Genomic DNA, 20116 nt, shown 5'->3' with positions numbered 1-20116 from the left:
AAGAGCCCTGTGCTGGAATCAGGCCCTGCCTCTGGGGCCCCCGTGGACTGTGGGTAAGTTGCTGCCCGGCTCTTTGATCTGTGAAACAGAAGGAAAAGAAAAGAAAGGGAACAGGAGATGGATCAGATGAGCTCCGACATTTCTTCCGGGTCTGAATTTCTTTGGTTGTCAAAGGTGATTTTTTTTAAAAAAAAACTTCACTGCCTCTTCTAACACGGGAGGAAGATTCAAGTACAGTAAACGGTGTTGGCTAATTTGGCTTTCTGCATACGCACAGCACACCTTAGGTCACCTGGCCTTTGGCCTTCAGGTAGCAGTGATCCCTGGTTATCGTACCCCGTGGTCTTTAAAGAGGTCTGGCCAGTGCAGGGTGGGCAGGCAACATCTCAGCCTGTTGCCAGGGACCTGCAGGACCCACACTGCCGGCTGTGACAGTGGCAGCAGTATTTGTCATGCTATTAATCCTTTGGAATTGATGATCAAATACCACAGTCACTCCTTTTTATTTTTGTCTTTAATTTAGCAGAGAGGGATTAAAAGAAAAACACCCTAGACTATAGACCTAAAAATAGACATCACGATGCTGATTGGAAGCCCTCCCAGGCTTTCCTGTGAGAGATCTCAATTTGTGCTACACAGAGGGCAGCTCACTTCTGTCTTGTTCACCAGTTATACTACTCCCCAGGGGAGCGCCATAAATTTTACAGGGAAATTTCCTCCTTATGCGGAAGGAGCTAAGCTCAGTGATGGTGTGGCTGAAATAATTTAGGGCTCCCAGGGAGTACGTCCGCTGCGTGGCATAACACATCAGAAGTAAATGTCCAACAAGTTTTGATCTTGGTTGAGTTGGCCACCTCATTGATACCACTGGGCCCTGGATCCTCTGACCCTAGCAGTTGGGTTTGGAATCAAACTGCTCCCCCAAACTTGCACTTAGTTCACTGCTAACCCGGTCCCTCTGCTGCACTGGCCGTTGCTGCGGAGCTGCCTGCTGGTGTCTGCTGTCTGCACACTAACTCCACGAAACCTCCTGACTTGGACGTGGCTGAGTTTTGCATCTTGCTTCTGCCTCTCTGAGAGTCAGAGCTCATCCCACTGAGTCAGGAGAGCAGCCCCGCCTTCCCTTTAGGCTCAGAGCGGAGCAGGGCCGCGGCTCCCAGTCCTCAGGCTGGCGGGGCGGTGCGCCTTGCACTGGCTTTTTACTCAGTGATTTATACTCGGAGACGTGGCTGGGTGATAGCCAGTGTCCTTTTGTCTTTGTGTTTATTTTTCTTGCACGTTCAATGTATTTAAAGGATATATTGTCTTTATGGTTCACTGGGATAAGGAGGGGATCGGTGCAAGTTTTAATGAGAGGCCCCGCTCCCCATGCTGCGATGAGAATTATATCCTGGGTTAGATATTTTTCTTTCTTCCCTGAGGTGGCAGGAGGCAGTGTGTTGCTTCTTTTTGAAATAGCATTTTTTTCCGAACGATCTTCAGAAGGGTACTGAGAGGACACTGGCTTTCAGCATCCTCGGCAACTTTTCCTGCTTTTGGAGCTCCTTGTTGGGGAGAGGGGACAGTCTCGCCTCTTGTTCCTGAATGTACATGCCAACGTCAGGATGCGGGACCGGCCTCCTCCTCAGAGCAGTTTTTAGAAAAACTCTCTCATTCAGGCTAATGATGTTTGGAACTAGTTTGCTCAAAAACTGTTTTGCTACTTGGGGATAGTTAATCAGCAGAAAAAGCGTTTGGCTCATTTGCTTAATATTTTAACCCAGTGAATTAGACAGGTTGGGGGGCTGGGGGAGGGGATTAGGAAGTGGGTGGGGGAGACCCCATAAACAAGGTGATATATAATATTTTTTTTGTTCTCCTTTTAAATAAATACCGATCAGCTTTATGTTCAGAGACAATAGGAGCCGTTGGCTTAAATTTGCAGTTTACTGTATTTATGGCTGTAATATCAAGGTGCTGCCGTCGTAATTTCATGCCCCAATGAGAAGAGCAAGGTCGAAGCAAATGCTTCCATCGGCATCTGCTAACACACTAACTCATAAACAAGGCCCGGCTGGATCAGGTGGCACAGAATAATACAGGCTAATGAAATACAGCACAGCTTTCCATTACTGTTAGTTTTTACAGTGTCGTCATTACGTGTAATTTATGTTTAAAAAATTCAATTTTATACAAGGCACTGGGAAATAGGGGTCTACAGGTCATCCAACGACTTTTAGAGGCTCTGAGAGTCCTTATTGTGCTCCTCTGTTCCAACAAAATGTTAATAAAATAAAATAAAAATACTTTTTCCCTTTCCCCTCCCCTAACCTTTTCTGAGAGAGTTGATTTTTCTTTTAATGTGGGGAGTCTTTTTAGCCAGCTGTCTTCTCTGCCTCTTCTCCGTCCGGAGTGTGCACGGGTAGATAACTAGTTGTTCTGAGAGAGGTCACCCCTGCTTGGTCTCCGTGAATCACCTGAGTCCTGTGAACAGAGGGACTGTGATGGGGAGGACGCTGGCCAGAGGGGCCAGCCCGGGACTGCCGCCCTTTGCCACTGGCCCTCTGGCCCCGTTCCCTAATAAACCTGGGGCTGGCCTGGCAGGTGCTGTCAGGCGTTCATTATCTTGCTTATGTCCCGGCTCTCCCTGACCCCGCTGTCCTGCTTGTTGTCTGACCTGAGAGATGCAGAGAACACTGCTGTCTGCTGTCTTTCTGCTTCACCTCTCAGGGCCAAGCCCCGTGGCAGTGGCAGTGCCGCGGTCGAGGAGAAGCCCACGCACAGCCCGTCCCACAGAAAAAAGCCAGCCCTCCTCCAGGCCCGTTTGTCTGGTCCTGGGAAAGGACCCTGCCTCCTGCAGCTCAGAGTTCACCGGTTGGTTTGGGTTTGTTTGCATTTTAACAAAACATTTAGAAAAAGAAAGCACATTTGTTTATCTTCTCAGGGATAAAAATAAGCAGGTGTGGCAGCCCCGAGGCCACTCACTTCAGTGGTCCATAGAAGGTAGCTCACTTGCCTGTTCTTTTAAAGGGATCCCACACTGAAGAAAGTGCTGGAAAAGAAGTCCTTGGCCGGCTTCTGCATAAAGGGATGCTCCCCATAAAGGGAGCTGGTTCTGGAAGTAATTCCCAGAGAACCGGGGGTCAGGGCTGGGACTTTACGTGCGCAGTGGGTTCTGAACCGAGAGTGCGGCTTTGCAGGTCAGACAGCTGTGGCCTTACAGGCAAAATGACAGCCTCTCCAAGCCAGACACCCTGCTCCTCCGGCCCACCTGGGACAAGTGCCCCCGTCCCTTCCTCCTCCTCTGCCTGAAGCCAGTGAGTGGATGGGATCCCTGGGCAGGACTTTCTTAGTTGGCTCCCTGTCAGATAGATTTTCATTGTCAGTGTCACAGATGGGGGAGGGCTGCTGGCTCTTGGAGGCGGCAGGCGGCAGAGGTGAGGTTACTGAAGGAGCCCCTACACGCACAGGTTTAGTGATATCAGGTAACGCAGTTGACACCCCAACTGAAAAATTTTAGGTTTTAGTAAAATTGGCTAATTCTCCCAAAGGTAGCAGCTAAAGGAAGACTTGGGGCAGACGGGAGGGGAAGAGGTTTGCCTGCCATAGACTGACACCCTTAGCTTCATCTCTGCTCAGCTCAGCCCTTGCTCGGTCCCTGGGTTGTTAGATTATTTCTTGCAGATAGCAATCAGCTGGAAGGAAGTGTGTGTGTCTAATTTGCATGAGATTATTTAAAACAAAAAAAAAAAGGTCTGCATTAGTCAGGGTGATGGTAAACAACGCAAAGAGATGCCTTTTATAATGTAGCCAGGGCCTCAGCTTTCAGAGCCAAATATAATTCACTTACAATTGGCAGTTTCCTTTATTATTCCTTTTAACCTTTTGGATTCTGCAAGGTCTCACTCTGAGCTCTTCGGTGTTTCTCAGCGGGAGTGGGTGGCGCCTGGGAGTCGTGTGGGTTCTGTGGCAGCACCTCATCCCTAAGGGTAAGGCCATTCAGCACCAGGAGCCCAGGACTGGGGAGATAACGGCATGTTCAGAGAGATGACCCCTCCACCCCTCCACTCAGGCTCCAAAAGTCCCAGCCGATTCACCCGAGAGGTCCACCTGTCAAGCCCTGACCCTGGTCACCCTCCCTAAGCTGGGACACACCAGAGGAAGATGCACTGTGAAGGGTGGGCCGCAGCCTGCGGGAGGCTTCGGGTTTATTCGGGGTTAGAATACTAGGATGAGATTAGGTCACCTACCCTTGTCACTCCGGGGGTGTTCAAAAAGTTGCCCAGGTGCCGAAACCGGTTTGGCTCAGTGGATAGAGCGTCGGCCTGCGGACTGAAAGGTCCCAGGTTCAATTCCGGTCAAGGGCATGTACCTGGGTTGCGGGCACATCCCCAGTAGGAGATGTGCAGGAGGCAGCTAATCGATGTTTCTCTCTCATCGATGTTTCTAACTCTCTATCTCTCTCCCTTCCTCTCTGTAAAAATTCAATAAAATATATTAAAAAAAAAAGTTGCCCAGGTGTCATTGCAGGGAGGACCCAGGTGATAAGCCGTGAAACAGCATCATGGGCTCCTCCCTGTGGATGGGGTGTCACATGGGATGGGGGAAAGAGGTTTAGTCCTTGTCTAAACCTCCTCCCTAAGATTGAAGACTTGAGACTTAATTGTGCAATTGTGATGTGACTGCGCTGTAGTGGGGAGCCCCTGGGCTAGAGGTGGAAAGCCCCACTTGTCACCCAGCAGTCCCATGCCCTTAACTCGTATGCTTTGAGGCATATTTTTCACCCTCCTTGGGCCTCCGTTTTTTTAATCTGTTAAATGAAGGCAATGACTGGGATAATGGTTCAGCTCTGAAATTATATTGTTCAGTGAGATCATTAAAATGCTTATTTTTTTAAAAAAAAGAAAAATGATTCACTTTATGTAACTAAATCAAAATCCTGACTCTTGGAGGACTAGGGATATCAGACTTCCCGCCAGTGTGAATTTAGGGCATCAAATGAGAAGGCCTCTGAAAAACAAGAGCTCAGAGGGTGTGCTGATGCCCTTTCAACCGCGGCCTCCCTCCTGGGCTCGGCTGCAATAATGCAAGGAACATGTTTTATTAGGAAAATAGGCTTCGGCACAGCTCAGAGCCAGAGGGCAGAGCAACGGGCAGGGAGTCCTGTCCCTTTAACCAGCTCCGGCTCTCAGGGCCTCAGCCCAGCCTGCAACTCACTGTATATTTCCCCAGCGTTAGACATTATCGTACTTGTTTATATTTGAAAGAGCCAAAAGGGAAAATGAGAATGCAACTGAATGCTCCTTTTGGGAAAATTATCCTTATTTGCAGCCAGCGGCTGACAAGGCACACGCACCACCAGGTTTGTAGAGTCCGTGGCGCACCAGTGACCGGCAGCCTGTGCTGACAGCGCTCGGCCGCTTTCTTCCCCGGTGGCTGTGCGGACTGGTTAAAGCAGCATCTTCTCTGCTAGCACCCTGACGGGGGTTCCCTTCCTGTCTGGGAGGGGACGTGTTCTCAGTTTTTCCTCGGCTTGTCTGTCTCTCCTGCCCTGTGCTGGAGAGGTGAGATGACGATCAAGCAGCCCCTTTGCAGTCAGCTGGGGGTTGGGGAGGAGGGACGTGCCCCATCTCGCCCATATGCTCGGATCTAGCCTCTGCATTGTGAAGGAGCTCAGTGCCCATAGACGACCCTCCTTGCCCCCTGGCAGCCTTTCCATCTGCCCATCAATCTGCTGAGAGACTTCACAGAGCTGTGGCCCGGCCTGTGTGTGCGGAGAAGGGGGAGAGCCGCAGTGTTCAGTGCGGCCACATCTCAGCTGCCCAGCACAGAGAGGCGAAGGAAGGGGCCGGGGCCGGCTGGAGCAGTTCAGGCATCCTCCCCAGAAAAGTTTGTGGGGCGGCTGCAGCCCACTCACGCCGTGCTGTGGAGCATTAATGTGCTCCGTCTAGTAGCCCCTTGGCACGGAGCGTGCGGCACAGGCTTCGGAAGATGCTGATCCTCAGAACCTCCTGTACTTACGTCATCCACCCCCAGGGGCAGATAGACCACGCTGTGGCCTCTAATGGAGGCTGCTGACCAGATGTGGAAAAGCTCCCGGCTCTCGTTTAAAAGCTCCGTGTTGCGGCCGGCCTGGATATTGGGATTCCCGGAACAGCACGGCCGGGCGGAGCGGTCTTTCGTGGTGTGGCCTAGCCGCGACCTCCCACCTGCCTTTTCCTCTCTCAGTGGCGAGAGCGATCGCACGCGCACGTTACTTCCGAGCTGCCCCTCGGGAGAGGTTTCTCCCACTCGTGTGTGCACTTGTTCCTCGCTTTGGGCTGGTTGGTGCCCTCCCTCCTCCTGCAGAGCCAGCGCCCCAGGCTGCCTCGGAAAAGCTTCCGGCCGCGTGCCCCCTGGAAATGGGGTCCGCCTGGGTCTTCCACTTGCCTTTTATTCCTCCCTGGGTTCCTCCGTGGGCAAATCCTCTCCACGTGTTGTAGCCACTGCAGATGGCGCCCTGCTATTTCCTCAGATCCCATGCGCAGCGTGGTGTAGAGTGTCGGGAAGACTGAAAAAAAAAAGGGAAAATGAAAAACTAGCCAAAGGCGATATAGGCAGCCTGTGATAGGCTAGAGTAATAATCATCTCAAAGTTTGGGCCTGGCCTTGTTTTGATCTGTTTTCTTGTTTTATTTTCTTCTTTACATTCTATATCCCATTCATACTAATCACAGTCAGTCCTGATTTTTCTTTTTATTTCTGCATTTGTCATAAAATAAAGCAAATTATTCCCGTCTTCGGAAACGATCTAGACTAATTAGTCGTCTCACCCAATAATTAGTTTTTTGTTTCCCTGTCTGTTTTCATGCATTATTGTTAGTTTTTTCCCCTCTTTTTTTTTAACACCATTACAGATTAAAATGAGCCACATTTGCAGTTGATGGTATCTGTTTTCAGGGGAAGAATGGAGAATTGCAGTACAGAGCGACTTCAAAAGCAGCAATAAACTCAAGGATAAATTAAGGAAATTGAATGAGCCACATTTGGAAGCAGTGTTGAGGCTAATATTCTGTCGCTTAAGGTTAAATTGCAACTGAGAGAGGTTCCAGAGAATCCGAAATCGGAGAGGCAACTTCCCAGGATGCTAGGCGTCCTGTGGCTCTCGGGGTCTTTTCTCAACGCAGATTTCGTAGCAGCCGTGGGCAGTGGGCAAGGTACTCACCTGCAATCATGTGCTCTTCTCCCCCAGGGCTGACGGATGAGGAGATCGATGTGGCCTTCCAGCAGTCGGGCACGGCGGCCGACGAGCCTGCGGCCTTGGGCCCAGCCACCCAGGTGGTTCCTGTCCAGCCCCCTCACCTCATGTCTCAGCCATACAGTAAGTCGCCCACTCCAGCTCCTGCTTTCACCTTGATTGGACGCAGGGCTCTGGCCAAGAGCAGTGCTCCCCTCTCCCAGACTCAGCAAGCCGGGGATCTGAGAGGCGTAGCCGGCGGCTCCTGTGTTTTTCCCAAAGAATGTGACACACCCAAACCTTCTAGACAGACTTTGAAGTCTGTGACAAAGGTTTAAGAAGAAGAGACGAGGGACCAGAATAAATGAGTTTATTAATGTGTTGTGTCAAGTATTATGGTTACAAGTAAGAATCTATCAAAGTATGCATTGGCTCAGTTTCCATTTTCTTAGAGCACTGCTTTTGCATGTTATTGTTGCTCTAAGAGGAACGAACATGAACTTTGGATTCATGAGTGCATTCTCGTTTGCTCGCTAAAATAACTTGCCTCCCAATTTTATTTTTTAAAGTTCATATTAGTAGATTTAGATTGCCCCCTCCTCCCTCCCTCGTTCCCTCCCTCCCTCCCTCTCTCCTTCCCTCCCTCCTTCTCTTATCCTGGCTATACCATGTCTATGTATGCAGTGCCAGTCTGCTAGAAAATTTCAGATTAGATGTAAATGTCCTTTTTGTATGCAGTGTTTAATTATAACATGAGACCATGACCCACAGGAGGTTTTGTTGTTTTTAAATAAGAGCTGTTTTAGGAATTGAGGTTCTTTAAACTAGTAATAAATGTACACCTCAAATACAGCCAGAACCCCTTCTTTCAGTCACCTGTACAAAGTCTAAAAAGGTTAAAATTGACTCCAAAGTGATGAAAAATAGCTCAGTTTTGTGTCTTTAATGTAACTCAGCTTTGAATTTGCCATCTTTCAAAATGCCTTTTGTGTAATTGTCTGTCTTGGAAGTTTTATTTTTTCAAAACATGATTTAAAACGGTGTTAGCTATCAGATTTTAAAAGGTGTGATTTAAACCCCTGCCGCATGGTCTGGAGCTCCTGTCTGGCTCACTCCGCCATCCTCCCTGGCTCAGCTCCAACGGGGGCGACATCATTGTGCAGAGGCAGGGCTGGGCAGTGGTTAGAGCCGCTCGCTGTGTGTACCCCGCTCTCATTTAGACTGTTTTTCTTGTGGATGAGGCCGAAGGGGTGAGACCAGGTCACACACACTCACATGCTCTCATCTGTGGTCGCCTTGTCTGACAAACCACTGGTGTCATGTGGCCTGAGACGAGAGGAACATGCCTCGTGGTGAGCCTTGTCCTGCGGCTCCAGAGTCAGTAGCAGCTGCCTGTCGGCCTGGAACTCTTTCCTCCTTCCTGGCCAGCATTCTTCCCCACCCATTGTGTTTGCTTTGGGTCCCTAACCATACTCTGTGTTTCCTTTTAACCAGAGATCAAGTCTCCACACTTTGCTTACTGTGTCCCTGGCCCAGCCGTTGAGTGGGATTTGTTGAGGACGGGCAGTGGCAGCTGGGGTGCAGAAGTTTCTAAGATGCACATCTGTTCTATTCCAGCTGTTTCCTCTAGTGCTTAATACCAAACAGGTCTCTCGGCTACTTGAAAACTTCTTGCTCAGGACAGTGTTCTGGCTGATCACAGAGTTGGCCTAAAACATCCTGCGCTTGCCTCCTGTGAGTAGACACAAAGGGTTAAACTGTTCGTCTTTCTGAAAGAGGCAAAGCCTGGGATGGGGAGGGGCGGCTCAGCCGTTTAAATCATCCTCTGTCCGGATCGCTCTGAGAAAAAGCATTACCCGCTTAGGTATTTAGGTAGGAGTATTTTTAAGAGTCTCCCAGCCCTAAAAATAAAATACATCTTCTTAGAGACAGACTCCTTCCTGCACTGACGCTGGTGTAAAAACAATGGGAATGGCAATTCTAAATACCTGCCGCTTTCGTGTCACCGGGGAGGGTCATTCTTCTTGTGCCGCTGCCCGCTCCCTCCAGCTCCGGGCTGGCGCTGCCTCTTCACTTCTGTACTTTTGCCAAGAGGTGTCAAAACTGCTCCAAAAAAAAAAAAAGCTTGATTTTGATTAATATAGAGAAAGAAGACTTTGCCTGACTGATAATAAAACTGATAAATGACATTTGAATTACTTGTAGCAGTAATTTATTACATAAAATATCTTTTATTTGACATGCGATTAGTTGCTGGAAGCATCACTCAACCTGACGAGTTTAAACACGCTCTAAAATGAACCCCAGTAAAAACCAGGGCTGTCTGCGCCGGCGTTATGAAATACACTAATCCTGGAGTGAGGGGAAATCTGACTTTAAATATTTAAATGATTAATTGGGTTTATATATTTTTTTTACCTTTCTAACCCCCTTAATTACAAGCAAACTCAGGGGAGTTTCTGAACTAGGTGTGCAATCTGCATGCTTATCGCCGAGGCATTGTCTGCGTCCTGGGAGGGATTTATGGCCTCCATTCATGTGTGTTCCTGCCGGTTTACATCTGGAGCTCAGGCAGCCCTTCCCTTCACGTTTCTTGACTTTTTAAGGACATTCTCTCCCTGAGCCCAAGTCTAGAAAATGGGATTCTCTGGGCTCAGCCCCAAATGCTCACGTCTTGGGGAAGGGTAGCTTTTCCGAGATCGCTGCAAGGAGCCCAGTGCCCCGGATTGTCACCTCTGGGCTAGCCCGTCCTCCTGCTTGGTGACAGATGTCCTACTCGGTGCTTCTTTTGGTATCTCTGCTCTTTGGTGATTGTGGTGGAACTTGAAGTGGTAGTAAATGCCAGTGTCAGCAAAGAGAACGTGGAGACCTACCAGAATGGTCAGTTCCTCAGTGTTTGTGAAGCACCTACTGTGTGCTCAGGACAGTATGGTGGGATTTGAAACATGATCTTTAAGGATCTTACAGGCTCTCTGGGAGAGAGAAGATAAACTCGCAAGAAAAGGATAATAATATAAGACATGATTAAATGCCAAAATTAATTATACAAACAAGAAAATTCCACAAGAATACAGAAAAGAGAAGAATGAAGAAGTCAGAAGGCTTTGTGAAAGTGGGAGTGGGTAGCACCACGGGGAAGCTTGGTGTCACATGGGGTGAGAATAAACTGAGAAGGAAGTCGGGGAGAGCGCAGGAAAAGCCGTGCCGAAAGCAGAAGAAATGTGACATTCTGTGCTCCTCGGTCTGGTTTCTTCTTCTCGACTTGGAAGCAGGAATCTGTGTGTGTGTGCAGTGCCTAGCACAGCCCTGAACGGAAAGTCCTGATAAATGTTTGCTTGATTGATTCGTTCCAAGTTGATTTCTCCTCTTTCCTCCAGAGAGACAAGAAGCAAGGTAGCTTTGAGATAGAGGCAGGACCGGTGTGAATTTTGTGGAATAATAATTTTTTTCCTTAGGCCTTTCAAAGACAGACCTACAGCTTCAGTTGCCTCTTAAAATAGGATGTAAATGGGGCTGGGGAAAGGTTTTGACATTTCATCAGAAATCATGAGAGAGAACGTGTGTTCTTTCTCAGTTGTTTCTCTTAGAGCCCAGATAGCCTTATACACTTTCCCTCTTAGTTCACGGAGCCGGCACGTATGATGGAAGTCCTGCTGTGTGCCCGGCACTGTGCTAGGCCCCGGGGTGGGAGGGTTAACAAGGCCTCGCTAGTCGCTCTCTCCAGTTGCTGTTGTCTGATGGTAAAGGCAGGTGAGCGAACACAGCAGTGCCTGAGCTCGGCCCAGGTGAGGCCAGGGGCACAGATGAGGTGAAGGACAGCAGGACCTGGGGGACGACTGGTGCAGTGAGCAGCCAGGATGGACAGGAGCCTCTGGGCAAACCGCCTGGGATGGGAGTGTCAGATGAGAGGACCCGAGAGGGAGGCAAGAGCCAGGCCACCCCCCTGCTGGAACAGTCAAAGCACATTGGGTTTCTTACTTTGAAACGCATCATTAATTATTTTTGAGGCAGTATTACCTATGTGACTATATTATTCTTAGGCCAGTGGTAAAATGATTGTCTCACCTGAGCAGATGCTGCAGGGGGGTCAGGGAAGGCCCCTGGGAGTGTATAGATGAGGCAGTCAGATGCTCCGCCCAGTTGCTGTTCAGCGGGGCGGGGCAGCTCCGCCCCTGCAGGGCGTGTCTCAGCTGCCTCCATTCCGGCTAGGGTGCACTAGGGTGGCCATCCCCCTCGGCTCCCCCAGCCCCTACTCCCACCACGATGCTCTGAAACGTTCATTCACTGTGAGCTGGAACTCAAGGGCTTGTTATGTTTTTGACCTATGACCCGAGGCTCTGTCTTAGCAGGTGTTCCAGAAATACTTGTTGAGCGGATAAATGGGGATGGAAATGCACTTCAGAACTGAAAGGCTGTCCAGTCAAACCAGCAGCTCGGGGCAGCCCCGGGAGCCAGCGAGGCCTCCTGTGTGCTTGGTCGTGCAGGCGGTGGAAGGAGAGGACAGGCCTTGCCACTGACTAACGTGAGGGAAGCGCAGTGTTTGGGGAAATGCACGAGGACCAACCCACGCCATGTGGCATGTGTGAGTGGTGAGAGCTTTCGGAGTTGACCAACAACGGAGCCCTCGAGTGCCAGCTAGGTGAGGCCGTCCGGAGGAAGCAGGGCTGGCGCTGGGCTCTGAAGGCCAGTCAGCGAGGGCTGGAAGGAGAGCATCCCTGAGGGTGCAGCGAGGGCCAGGGCGGGGTGGTGTGTGCGAGCCACTCTGCAAGTGACATTCCCACCAGGAAAATGGGGGAGACTCCCATTTTCTCTCCCATTTCCCTCTCTGCCACTTTAGCACACAAATCTCACTTTTTGCTACATAAAAGCTGCCGATTTGTATATGAAAAAAAAATTTCTCTGATTTTTAAGGAAATAGCTTAAAACACAGCTTTTCAGGGGCCACCACCCTGTCCGCTGTGTTGCCCGCGTGTTCCACCCAGGCAGGTGCCGTGTGGGCGCCGGTAATGCCGTGTGCGGATAGCCCCGGGCGAGTGTTAGGGGAGAGCGGAGTGGCAGAGCCGGTCCCTAGGTCTCAGGCCGGGAAAGGGTCTTTGGTTGGTGGCAGCCAGGATTGTGGCTGTGCTGACAGTGCAGCCTGTGTTCATGTTATAAGGTTCTTCTGCAAATAACAGAAAACCCAAAATAAAAGTGGCTTAAACAAAATAGAAGGATATCTCTCTGTTATGGAAACCTCGGCAGGGCAGGCTCTGATGTCAGGGCCCCAGCTCCTCCCAGGCTCTGCGTCCCTGACACCTGGCTGGCGGCATCCAGCTTGTGCTGTGGGTGACTGCTCAGCCCCACTGTCCCTCTGCTGTCCAGCCAGCAAGGGGCCAGGGGGGTGGGGGGAGAAAGGGCAAGCTCCCTTCTGAGGACACTTCCTGGAAACTGCCCACATCACTGCCACTTTCTCACTATTGGCTAGAACTCAGTCACGTGGTCACGCCGTCTGAAAGGGAGGCTGAGAATCCAGTCCTTGCGCTGGTGGGCATGTTCCCAGCTTTCCAGCTCATGGAGAGTTGGAGTTAGAATAAGCACTGCATTTAGCATAATGGCTGCCTCTGGGTGGAGAGGAACACCTGGAGCTTCTGTGTTTGGAAAGTTCTACCTGGTAAAGTAGGTGGGTCTAGGATTGCTCATTTTATTATCACGCTTCAGCACTTATGTAAATGTTATCTCCTTTTGTATGTGTCAAATATTACAGGATGCATTTTTAAAAGTTGAATTGGAATTCATAGGTCTTGCTTTTTTCCTTGGTCTCAGCTGCTAACTGAGCAGAGAGAGAACTTAGAATCTACTCTGCTGGGTATTGTTCTCAATCACTGCTGACTTCCTGTAGCTCCCTTTTTAAAAAAAATCTGGACATACTTTTTTAAAAATCAGCTTTATTGAGGTATAATGTGCAGAAAAGAAAATGCACCGATTTTAATTCTGCGATTTGAATCTTGACAAGTGTGGACTCCCATGTAGCCATCACCACATTGTAAACATTTCCAATACCTACAAGGTTCCCTGGTGCCTGTTCCCAGCTGATTCCAGCCCACCTGGACTCGGGCAGCCACTGGTCTGCTTTCTGTTGCTTCTGATTAGACTTATCTTTCCTAGAGTTTGATATAAATGGAATCATACAGTATGTACCCGTTCATGTCTGGTTTCTGTCGCTCAGCGTGATGTTTTTGAGAGTCATCCAAGTTGTGTGGATCAGAAGTTCCTTTTTATTACAAGTGGTATTGCATGGTGTGGACGCACCAGTTTGTTTATCCATTCACCAGTTGATGGCCTTTGGGCTGTTTCCAGCTTCGCACTATTACGAATAAAGCTCTTGTGAATATTCGTGTACAAATCTTTGTATGTTTTTCCCCCCTCTTCAGTAAATGACTAGGAGTGGAATTGCAGGGTCATATGTTAAGTGTAAGTTTAACTTTATAAGAAACTGCCAAACTGTGTTCTAAGTGGTTGTACCATTTTGCACTCCCTTCAGTGTATGAGAGATCTCGTTTGTTTCACAGCCTCACCAGCAGTTGGTGTTGTCAGTCTCTTTCATTTGAGGAGTTTAATGTGTCCTGGTGTCTCAGAGTGGTCTGAGTTTACATCTCTGTGATGACTGATAACGTTGAGCATCTTTTTGTGCTTGTTGTTATGTGCATATCTTCTTTTGTGAAGTGTCTGTTTCAGTCTTTTGCCCATTCTTAATTTTCTTCTAATTATTGAGCTGGAAGAGTCCTTTAAGTTTTCAGGATTCAGGTTCTTGTCATATATGTGTATTGTTAGTATTTCCTCTCAGTCTGTGGCTTGCTTCCCCGCACCCCCCCCTTAACAGTGCTTTTTGAAAAGCAAAAGATTTTAAATGTCATGACAACCATTGATCTTTTCTTTTTCTTTTTCAATGTATGGGTTTTGTGTCCTAAGAAGCCTTTGCTTACCCCAAGGTTGGAAAGTTTTTCTCATAGAAGTTTTATAGTGTTTACTTTTATGTTGAGATCTGTTTCATTCTGTTATTTCTGTGTGTGGTGTAAGGTGAAACTTAAGGTTTGTTTTTCCCTTTGTGGATATCCAGTTGTGCCAGCATTGAATTATTTGTCACTTTAGTAAAAATTAGTTGTTTATATATACACTAGAGGCCCAGCACGCAAAATCGCGCGAGACCCAGATCCACCACACCATGGGACCCCAGACCCGCCACGCCATGGGACCCATCAGTGCACCGCCAGGTGACCGGTCGTTTGGTCGTTATGGTGTTATGGCCACAGGCCTTTTATAATATAGATGGGTCTGGGTTAGATATTTTTTAAACAAAGCTTTTGAAGTATATTTTACATATCCTAAAACTCACCCATTTCAAGTGTATAATTCAATGATTTTTAGAGCACTTTTATCCCCCAAATGGGATCCATTGTGCCCTCTCATTGTTAACCTCACCTCCAGCCCTAGGCAGCCACTAATCTGTCTGTTGCTATGACATTACCTGTTCTGGACATTTCAAGTAAGTGGAATCGTACACCGTGCAATTCCTTGTGGCCCGCTGCTTTTCAAAGGAGCATAATATTTTTGAGTTTCATCCATGTGGTGGCATGTAGCAGTACTTCATTCCTTCTTATTGCTGACAAGTATTCCACTGTACGGATGCACCACATCCCGTCTCTCAGTTCACCAGTCGATGGACATTTAGGTTGTCTCCAGTTTGGGCCAACTGCTGCTAAGGACGTTTGTGTGCCGTCTTGTGTGGGTGTAAGTTTTCATTTCTCTTGAGTTGCTGGGTCATATGGCAGTTTTATATTTCTGGGTTCCTCTGAATTTTTTTTCCAGTCTAATCATCTTTTTTGAAGTAGAATTTACATACAGTAAGAGTAATTATTTTTAAGTATACAATTTGATGAATTGTACAGGTGAGTTCTAACTTATATAACCAACATTACAATTACAATGTAGAAAAATTTCCATCACCCCAGGAACTTTCTCTGTGCCCATTACATCAGTCCTCTCCCCACCTCCTAGTTCTTGTCAACCAGCAATCTACTCCCTATCACTAAAGTTCTGGCTTTTAGATAATTTCATGTAAATAGAATAATATACTATGCAGTCTTTTTTGTGTGGTTTCTTTATTATCATACATAACATATATACATACAGGCCCAGGTAGTAAATATTTTAGGCTTTGTGAGCTACACATATTTCTATCACAACCTCCCTCCCCCCTACCCACAGTCTCTTCTATGGATATGCCACAATTTATTTATCCAGTGACCAGGTTCCATTTTGGGTCTATTATGAGTAATGCTGCCATGAACATACAAGTCTTTGTATGCAGATATGCTTTCCGTTCTCTTAGATAAATACCTAGGAGTGGAATGCTTTGGTCATATCTTAGCTGTATGTTTAACTGTATAAGAAATTGTCAAACTATTTTCCAAAATGGTTGCACCATTTAACCTTTTCAGCATTAATGTATGAGAGTTTCTGTTGCTCCACATCCTTGACAACACTTGGTATTCTCAGTTTTTTAGCCATTCTAATGTGTATGTTATAGAATTTCATTGTGCTTTTAATTTGTATTTCTCTAATGACTGATGATGTCAAGCATATTTTCATGTGCTTATTGGCCATTCATATAGCTTTTGTAAAGTGTCTCTTCCAGTCTTTTGCCCATTTTTAAAATCACATTTTTTTTTTAATTTTAATTTTGGTTAATCCTCACCTGAGGATTTTTCCCATTGATTTTTAGAGAGAGTGGCAGGAGGGAGAGACAGAGATAGAAACATCGATGTGAGAGAGACACATAGACTGGTTGCCTCCTGCATGTAGCCCTACCAGGGCTAGGGATTAACTACAACCGAGGTATGCACCCTTAACCGGAATTGAATCCGTGACTCTTCAGTCAGAGGTCCAACACTCCATCCACTGAGCCAAACTGGTTAGGGCACCGTGTGTGTGTGTGTGTGTGTGTGTGTGTGTGTGTGTGTGTGTGTGTGTTAATGAATTGTAACAATTCTTTATATATTACTAAAGGCCTGGTGCACGAGTTCATGCACGTGTGGGGTCCAGCCAGGGCCCGGTTGAAGGGCCGCAGAAGTTGGGCCAGCCGGCCCTGCCCACGATCGGGGTGGGGAGGCTGATCAGGGACTGGGCCAACCCGGGGGAGGGACCACGGGAGGTTGGCCATGTGTCCCTACCCCCATCAAGTCATAGCGACCAGTCATACCTGTTGTTCTGGTCATTTGGGTCACTCGGTTTTTATATATAGATAGATGGTTATAAGTCTTTTATCAAATACTAGAGGCCTGATGCACAAAATTCGTGCAAGGGGCTGGGCCCTCGCAGCCCCGGCTTCGTCCGGAAGGTCGTTCAGCTGTCTGGTCTAATTAGCATATTATGCTTTTATTGTTATAGATATATTTTGCAGATATTTTCTCCCAGTCTATATGTTGTCTTTTCATTTTCTGGATAGTTCCTTTTGAAAAGCAAAAGTTTAAAATTTTGATTAAGTTCAACATAGCAGTTTTTTTTTCCTTTTATGATTTATACTTTTTGTATCTTAAGATTCTTTGCCTGCCCTGAGGTTGCAAAGATCTTTTTCTGTTTCGTTACAGAAGCTTTATAGTTCTTGCTTTTTTGTCTAGGTGTGTGATCCACTTGGAGTAATTTTTATGAATGGTGTAAGGTGAGGGTTGAGGTCCATTTTCCCTCTATTGATTTCCAAATGTCTCAACACAAACCTTGATCTCTTTGTAAAAAAACAGTTGACCATATAAGCACGGGTCTATTTCTGGACTCCTCTGAGTTCATACAGTTTAATTAGGGCTCATATTTTTAATCTATGAGTGAGGATATAGATATGCCTCAGTGTCCTTCCTGCCTGCAGATGACTCTGCTGATAGCACTGCAGCTCCTGGGAAGGGGAGGGTTGCCTTTCGCAGGATGTTCGTGTGAACAGGCCGTGGGTGTGCAGACGCCACTGGACGGGCCTTAGCCTGGGGCCTCACTGTGGACGAGGCTTTATCAGTGAATGTGCAGGGCGGCTTGGGAGCTGAGCTGAGGGGGGTGATCTGAGAAGCTGGCTGCACCGCCACCAGGAGTCGTGGCTCCAGCCTCGATGAGTGTGGCGGGACCAGCTGGGCTGGCCGGCTTCTGCCGCTGTCTTGCCCTCCCCGCTGTCAGCTGTCACGCTGGTGCCGAGGCCTCCGCAGGATGAACCGGTGGCAGTTTCAGCCCCGTATCAATAAATCCTGACTGGTCTGCGGTGTCAGTGAGTCCCTGACCGTGGTTTCAAGCTTCTGAGCCCCACGCACGTGTTCCTACGAGGCGGTGCTTGCTCTCACCTGCCAGGCGGTTTCCTGGGGGACATAGCGGGAGTTGAGTGGTGCTGGTTTCGCAGGTGTTCAGTGAGGTTACGGAGCCATGGGCAGCTTTCATTCCCCTGACTCGGCTGCCGTACACCGTGGATTCCCCCGAAACCTCCGGGACTGCGGGTCTCAGGCTAATGGGTAGAATCCGTGGAATGCTAGGGAAGGTGCTGAGTTTCGAAGAGCCCCCCCTCCCTGCGACAGCTTGTCCCCTGACCTCGTGGCAGCCTAAGGCACAGGGCAGCCCCCCCCAATGCCAGTTGTGTGGGATGAGGTTGCTGCCACCGTGGCCTGTCTCACCGTCCTTCCCGGGACACCGGTGATGTGGTGTGTTGGCGAAGCGCCGTGCCACTCGGCTAGTCTGCTAGTCCTGCTTGTGGAGAAGTGCTCTGGAGCGTTTGAATTGGTGACAGTAAAAGTGGCATTGCTCCGGGCTCTTTAAACCCAGCTGAGCCTGCCTCCGTCAGCTGTCTGTGGTTCATGGAGGAGAAGCCTGTCTTTGGGAGTCATCCGGTTGGTGGTGGAGCCAGGGCCCGACCTCGTGCTCCTTGCCCCATTGTTCGGAGGCATCTGCTCCCAGACTGGGGGCTCGGAGCTTCCAAACAGCTCAGTTCATGTCCCTCATTTTCAGGCTAGAGCTGAAGCCTGGCCCCATTTCCACCTTGACTATGATTCTGGACATTCGGGGAGCATGGTGACAGAGAGGCTCTTGTAGCCCCCAAACCCTCCCAGGCGCCCTGCTCTCACTCCTTCATGGAGCCTGCACCGGCCTGACAGCGTTGGCCCCGGTGGGCGTGGGGAGGGCTCCAGGTGGTCGTAGCGGGTTGGCCGGGTGGGTCACACCGCTGCCTTCTCTGCAGCCCTTTGGAAAGGCACGCAGGGGATGAGGGTGAGCTCCGACTTCGCTTTCCTCTGCTTTCGTTTTGCCACAAGACAGGGTTGTGTCACCCATCTCCAGAACGAGTAAAGTGGCATTTCAGCTTCTTGTCTTTATAGACTCTCTGAACTTTAGGAAAGATCACTCTGGTCCCTTTTCATTAATAATGAAAACCAGGGGCAATAAAACGTTCTTACCGCGAGCATGGCAGGAACGAGGCGCCGTGCGGGGTGAGGGTGCGGCTGGCAGGGAGCCACAGGTGTGCGTGGTGCGCGAGGTCAGAGCTCGGGAAGGGTGGGAGCGGCTGTAGGAAGGAGAGGTCCCGGTTCTCGGACCCTGAGCTGCAGCCTCTTTTCCGCCTTGTGGGAGGGAGAGGAAGGAAGAAAGGGGGAGAGATAGGAGAGAGAGAGAGAGAGGAAGAGAGAGAACCATCGATGTGAGAGAGAAACATCAATCGGCTGTCTCCCGCAGGTGCCCTGAGCATGGGTCAAACTCATAATGTGGCGTGTGCTCTGACCTGGAGTTGGACCTGCCACCTTGTGGCGCACAGAACGACGCTCCAACCCACGAGCCCCATGGCCAAGGCCAGAGGCCGTTTTGAAGATGCTTTCTCTGGGGACTTTGGCTGCACAGACAGAACTCTCCTGAGGAGTGGAAAGGTTGCTCAATAGCTTCACTTTTTCTTTCTGAAAATGGACTTGCCCTAGATGTGGGATTTTCAGCGAGGCAGTCCGAGCAGAGGAGGTCAGGAATGAGACCAAAGGGCAGCAGGCCTGGGACAGAAAGCCTCCGGGCTCGATTTCACCAGCAGGTGTTACTTCTCTCCGTAGCTTCTTGTTGGACGGATGTCACTGTAGGTGAGAGCTGAGACTGTTCGCCGCACAGCCTGGGAAGGGAGTGGAAGTCCTGGCTCTGTGATCCAGACCCCGGCACCTTAGAAGGCTAGACTGGTGGAGTCATATACATATGAAAAACACCTGCTGCCACAAACACCAGCACAGTCAAAAGAAAAAAACAAAAAGGTGGTTGCAACTCCTGTCATAGGCAGGGCTCATTCCCGGCTCTATAAAACGTTTCTGTGAATTGGTAGAGAAATGGGAGTAGATCCTGGCTGGTGTAGCTCAGTGGTTAAGTGTTGACCTGTGAACCAGGAAGTCATGGTTCAATTCCGGTCAGGGCATATGCTTGGGTTGCGGGCGCTCGATCCCTGGTGGGGGACGTGCAGGAGGCAGCTTGTCAATGATTCTCTCATCATTGACGTTTCTCTCTCCCTCTCGGAAATCAATAAAAATAAAAAATAAATAAATAAATAAATGAAAAGAAATGGCGTAGAAAAGCATGGAACGGGTAGAGTACACTGACAGGGAAATGCCGAGGAAAGGACACGCTGTCCTCGGCCCTAACAGGGTCATGCAGGTGAAAACGGAAGTATGGCTTTCCCGCTCCTCTACTGGCCGAAATCTCCAAGTGTGCTGAGCCCACTGTCAGGTAGCCATGAGGGTGCAGGCGCGTGGATGGGGCTGGGTGTCCGCAGAGTTGCAGGTGCCTGTACCTCTGCCGCAGCCTCCCAGATGTCCACGGCTACAGATGTGCTTGTACACAGATGTGTGGTGAGGTGTGAACACGGTTGCCGGTGGCAGGCAGCATGGCAGGAAGTCCTGAAGGA

General features: G+C 49.0%; 1 protein-coding gene across 5 annotated transcripts in view; it reads left to right on the top strand.

The window, feature by feature from the left end:
• PEX14 (peroxisomal biogenesis factor 14) overlaps window positions 1-20116 on the top strand; it is a 133808-nt gene that overhangs the window by 101919 nt on the left and 11773 nt on the right. For 3 of the 5 annotated variants that reach the window (XM_015565892.1, XM_006766728.2, XM_006766727.2), the window contains one exon: window positions 7210-7338. The exons of the other annotated variants lie outside the window; for them this stretch is intronic. In XM_015565892.1, the coding sequence (XP_015421378.1) occupies window positions 7210-7338 (129 nt within the window). The remainder of the gene's footprint in view (window positions 1-7209; window positions 7339-20116) is intronic. 5 annotated transcript variants of the gene reach the window in all.

Source organism: Myotis davidii, unplaced genomic scaffold (genome assembly GCF_000327345.1).
Source record: "Myotis davidii unplaced genomic scaffold, ASM32734v1 scaffold299, whole genome shotgun sequence".
Taxonomy (NCBI): Eukaryota; Metazoa; Chordata; class Mammalia; order Chiroptera; family Vespertilionidae; genus Myotis; species Myotis davidii.
This window is presented reverse-complemented; position numbering and strand designations above follow the sequence as displayed.